Source organism: Brassica oleracea, chromosome C4 (genome assembly GCF_000695525.1).
Source record: "Brassica oleracea var. oleracea cultivar TO1000 chromosome C4, BOL, whole genome shotgun sequence".
NCBI lineage: Eukaryota > Viridiplantae > Streptophyta > Magnoliopsida > Brassicales > Brassicaceae > Brassica > Brassica oleracea.
In genome coordinates, this window is record NC_027751.1 from 27,766,739 (window position 1) to 27,771,995 (window position 5,257).

The 5,257-nt window shown below is 34.0% G+C and overlaps 1 protein-coding gene across 1 annotated transcript; it reads right to left on the reverse strand.

The window, feature by feature from the left end:
- Positions 1-888: 888 nt before the first annotated feature.
- Positions 889-1,632, reverse strand: LOC106341446. The gene has a single exon (XM_013780217.1). The coding sequence runs from the start codon at positions 1,567-1,569 to the stop codon at positions 1,045-1,047; it is 525 nt and encodes a 174-aa protein (XP_013635671.1). The 5' UTR covers positions 1,570-1,632; the 3' UTR covers positions 889-1,044.
- Between the last annotated feature and the right edge of the window lie 3,625 nt (positions 1,633-5,257).

Here is a 5,257-nt window from a genome sequence, read left to right on the forward strand (position 1 = left end):
AATTATGTTCGACATGGGGAGAAGCTGATGCCTATATCCGTTTTGAAAAAACTCACTGGTAAAGATATAAGAGCATGCGCAGCGGTGACACTCATTGGAGTCCTTAGCGACAATGACATTTCAGATTAATCCTGAATTTTTTGGATTTAAAAAAAAAAAAAAAAAAAAACCATTCACGGGCCGCCACGTAGTCGTGGGGACCCGCAAATAGTGCAAGGATTCACTAAGAAAGAGTCTTTATTTAGGAATTTTAAGGATTGAATCCTTAGCTTTTGGTGGGATCCACTGATTATTTAATTATTTTTTCCCTAAGGATTCTCACTTAAGGATTCTCGTTGCGCATGCTCTAAGAAACAAGCTCAGTCTGTTGAGTACAAGAAGGAGGAGAGGCATGGAGTGTGCCATTCAATTTTGGTTTCAAACTAGAGTTTAAAAGAGGAGTGTAAGTTTTCTTTGAGTTATGAGTTTTTCTGTACTTAAATAGGTTTACACAAAGATGTAACAAGGCTTTTGATGAATAAAATTTAAAATTCATTCAAAAAAAAAAAAGATGTTTTAGTGTACCATCATGCATTACCTATGTCCATTTTTAATTCTGTTTTGGTTTTAACAAAGGTATTTTCTTGTCTTTCAAATTTCAATTATATCTTTTGTAATTCTTTTTTGTTTCTTCTGAAAAATCACCTGTAGTTCTAATTTATCACATCGTCGTTTAATTAATCTCTTAAAAATTTCTCAAGATTGAGCATAATTAAGTAATATGCAAGTTGGATGCAGTTTACGAAACACTAATCAAAACTCACAACTTAACTAAATGTACCCAGTTAGATGGACAGCAATAGTAATTCTTATTATATTATCATGTTTCACTGACTACCCCCAAAGTTTCACTTCTCACACATTACCCCCCCCAAAACTTTCAAGATACACTATCACCACCTTTTGGCAATATATATTATCATCAAATCAAGCTAGCGAAGATTTTACAACATGATTATTAGCGAATGAGACAAAAGTCAAAATCTATGTTTCGCCTCTGATATTTCACAAACCCCTTTCTAACGTTTCTTGAAACATTCTGTAAGATTCGACCTTCTCGAGCAAGAACTTCTCATGACAATTAGCGATGAACATATCTGCCAAATGATTAATATCATTATTATCATCCACTACTCCAACATCTCTGATCTCTTCCAAATCATCCACCTTCTTGTGCTCCAGCCACTCGAGGTAGCCAGAGAGCTGAGACTCATCATATTCTCCACCATTGATGTCAGAGACAGAAAAAGGGAAAGGCTGAGGGACAGGAACAACATCAGAAGAACACCAGTTGTAGTGTAACCTAAACGATCCGAAATAGATCTTGCGTTGATTCTTTGAAGCCTTTCTTGGATAAAACATAGTGAGCTTTAGTTTCTTGTTTTTGTGTTTAAAGATCTCTAGAAATACTGATTTAGCTCTAGAGACAGCTCTAAGGAAACGGTAGAGAGGGTGTGCGAGGAGATTTTGGATCCGGGTTTTGAGTTTCATGGACGGTGATAAAGTAGAAGATGATGATTTGAGCTGCATGACTTAAAGACTCAAGAGAGAGACTCTTTGTTAGGATTTCTGGTTTGAAAAAAAAAATTTTATTGATCTGTGTCATTCTCATATGAGCTTAGCAAAAGCTTTATAGAATTAAAGGAAAACTTCTAGTCAAAATATGCGAAATTAACTATTTCCTATTCTTACTTAAATAAGATTATTTCCTTTTATTTTATGATCACGTGCTCCACACATGACTAATGGAATCTTCATCTTCTTCTCATACGTAGGTTGCTCCTCTCTCCATTTCAATGCCTAGATTTCTAATCTTCTTCCTCAATTGTTCCTTCTTCATTCTCATTTAAATGAGACAAGCTTATTTCAACACTCTTTCTTTCTTTCTCCCACTTATTTTGTGTTTTCTTTTCTCTCCATGCATTAAAGTGAACAACACTAGCGGGACTTTATACAAGATTTTCCTGACTTTTCTGTCACTCATTTCCTTGTTATTTTCTGAATAATTTTTTTGCACTAGTATGCGTTTTGTAATTTAGTTAAAAAATTGTGTTTTGTAATTTCTCGAAAAATTATTATTATGTGAATAGTCTCTTATTTTTATGATGAAAATTTAGGTTTACCTCGTAAGATGAACTTTTAAATATACCACATTTTCTATTATCAATCAGATTGTCACCTAGATAAATAATAAAAAATATTTTTTTAAAACAAATCTAAAATAATAGAAAAATAATATGACGTCAATTTTAACGACGTTAACGCTCTAGCTAAATCCTAAATTCTAAGCCATAAATTTAAATCCGCAAACATAAATCTAAACTCTAAACCCTAAACTCAAACCATAGATTTTAAATCTTAAACTCAAACTCTAGATTATAAAACAAAACCCTATACCCTAAACCCAAATCCTGGATTCTAAACTCAAATCGTAAACCCTAAACCCAAACTCTACACCCTAAAGATTTGGGTTAATGTTGATGTTTTTCCTTTTTGGTTTAAGGTTTGAGTTTATAGTCTAAGGTTTGGGTTTAGGGTCTACGGTTTAAGTTTAGGGTTTACGGTTTGGGTTTAGGGTCTAGGATTTGGGTTTAGGTTATAAGATTTAGGTTTAGGATCTAGAATTTGGGTTTAGGATTTAGGGTATAAGATTTGGGTTAGGGGTTAGGGTTTAGATTTAGGGTTTAGAGTTTAGAATTTAGGATTTAGGGTTTTGTTAGTGGTATTAGCGTCATTAAAATTAACGTTATTATTATTATTATTTTTTTTTAAATAATATTTTATTATTAACCTAAGTTAAGTTCTATTTTTATTTCCTAATTCTTAACGAGAAAATGTTGTTATAGACATTAAAAATATTTAAATAAAAAAGGATCTTGATACGTGGGCATGACTGGTTCAAACGCAGCGGTTGCGGTTACGGGAGTTTGCGGATGCGGGTGTTTGCAGTTTCTAGCGGTTTTAAGAGATTTATACGACTGGTTATATGATTACAAATTGGTGCGTTTGCGGGATACTTATGACTGGTTTACTACCAAATACAACAGCGGTTAAATAATAAATTAACAATATTTACATTTTATATAATTATAAAAATATCAAAATTCATAATATTATAATAAATATAAAAATTATATTTAGAAAGTTATATTTTTAAATTTTTTAAAATTATAGAAAATATTTTTATTTTAAAATTTTATAATATTAATTAAAATATAGTATTTTATAATTCCAATTTAAATTTTTTATTGAATATTTTTATTTTTGTATTTATATTGTGAAAAAAAAAAGTATCATTCCGCAACCGCCCGCAGCCGCAAATGCTACCTGGAACCAGTTTTTGAATTTATGAGGTTTAAAACGGTTTGAAGAGGTTTGAGTGATTGTTGCAAAACGCCAACAACCGCAATCAATCGCAAAAGTTGCGTTTGTAGGTGGTAGCAGAGAAACCAATCATACCGTTAATATATAGGTGTGATTTGTGTCAAGTTGTCGATTAGTATTGACACGCAAAATAAATTGTGAACCACATACACGTAATCTATACAGATACAATCATACGAGTATACGACGTAGATTGGTCTGCCTTCTTTGTATTTTATTGCATAAAAATTAAAAACCAATACTATAATTTTGTGGTTCTACTTATATTAAATTGTTTTTATGTAACACAAGTTTGTTTTGGAGAAGACAAATTATGTATATGTATCGTGCAACACAAGAAGTAGAGTGAACCACAACGTAGATTGGTCTGCCTTCTTTGTATTTTATTGCATAAAAACCAATATATTTTGTGGTTTTACTACTATTGAATAAGTTTACTTTTTAAGAAAAAAATGGATGTATAAATGTGGCGCAACACAAGAAGTAGAATGAGCCACAAAAAGGTTTGCTGAGGACTGAATTTTTTAACTCCCAATTAGATATCGAAAAGAGATCACAACCGAAGTCCTACAAGGGGGGACATCAACAACTTCTGGGTCATCACCACAAAACAAAAACATTTATGGATGGCAAATCAGTTGATTCAACTTCGGAATACTGCTTACCCATGGATCAAAGTTGTTGTCGGTAATGGAGAAACTACTTATTTCTGGTCTTCTAACTGGTCACCATTGGGTAGAAATTAGAATAAGCTCATTTCTTCAAGGTCAGTCTTCGTTAGCGCTAGAGATTCGATCGAACAGTACCTAGCTGAGCTATGGGAAACGGATCACTGGGTGCTTCCTGCAGCAAGGTTGGAAGAACATGTAATTATCTATTCTCACATCACTTCACTTACTCTCACAAACATACCAGACTGCTATGAATGGTCTCCAAACGGCCTAGCGATGCGAAGTTATTCTACTAGACATATCTACAACTTACTGCGGAATGAAATTCCACAAGTTACCTGACACAAAGAAATTTGGTTCTCTGGAGGGATCCCTAAGCACAAATTCCTCAGCTGGTTGATTGTTCAGAATAGCTGCCCCACAAAGGACAAAATGTTGCAATGGGGTCTCCAAACTGATGGCTTATGTGTCCTCTATCAACACCATAACAAATCTCGTTCCCACCTATACTTTGAATGCACTTACACCTGGAATGTTCGGGAACCAACGGCTCATCGCTGTCAACTAGCTCCAACAAGCAACTGGGACAGAACGTTGACTGATCTCAGAGCTTTCTCAGCCAACAGACTACACAGAAAACTACTTCTTCTTTGCTGGTGATGTAGCAGAAGCTTCTAGGGATAGAACTAGAGATCCGTTGATTCTAAGAATACCCGGAAAACTAGAATAATACAAGGATCTTATTTAGTCTAAGAATGCCTAAGATCAATGTCTTCTTAAATTCGTTGAGATCGCCAATGATCTAGCCGAAAACAAGGAATAAAGAGAAATCTCTTAACTTTTATTAATCAAATCATAAACTAAAATACAACTCTAGGCATAAGACACTACAAGAAAACAGTGGTATCCTGACGGACATTCCGACGGAAAATGAAATCCTCGGAATTTCCCGAGGAATTTAAACCCAAAATTTGGGTTTCCTCGGAATATACAGACGGAATTCCGAGGAAACATCAATCCGTCGGAATATTCCGAGGAAATTCCGAGGAAAAATGTGTTCCTCGGAAAAAACCGATGAATTCCGAGGAAATATTATAGAGATTTTACAAAATTCCGAGGAAATTCCGACGAACTAGTGATCGATCGATGCGTTTTTGGACATA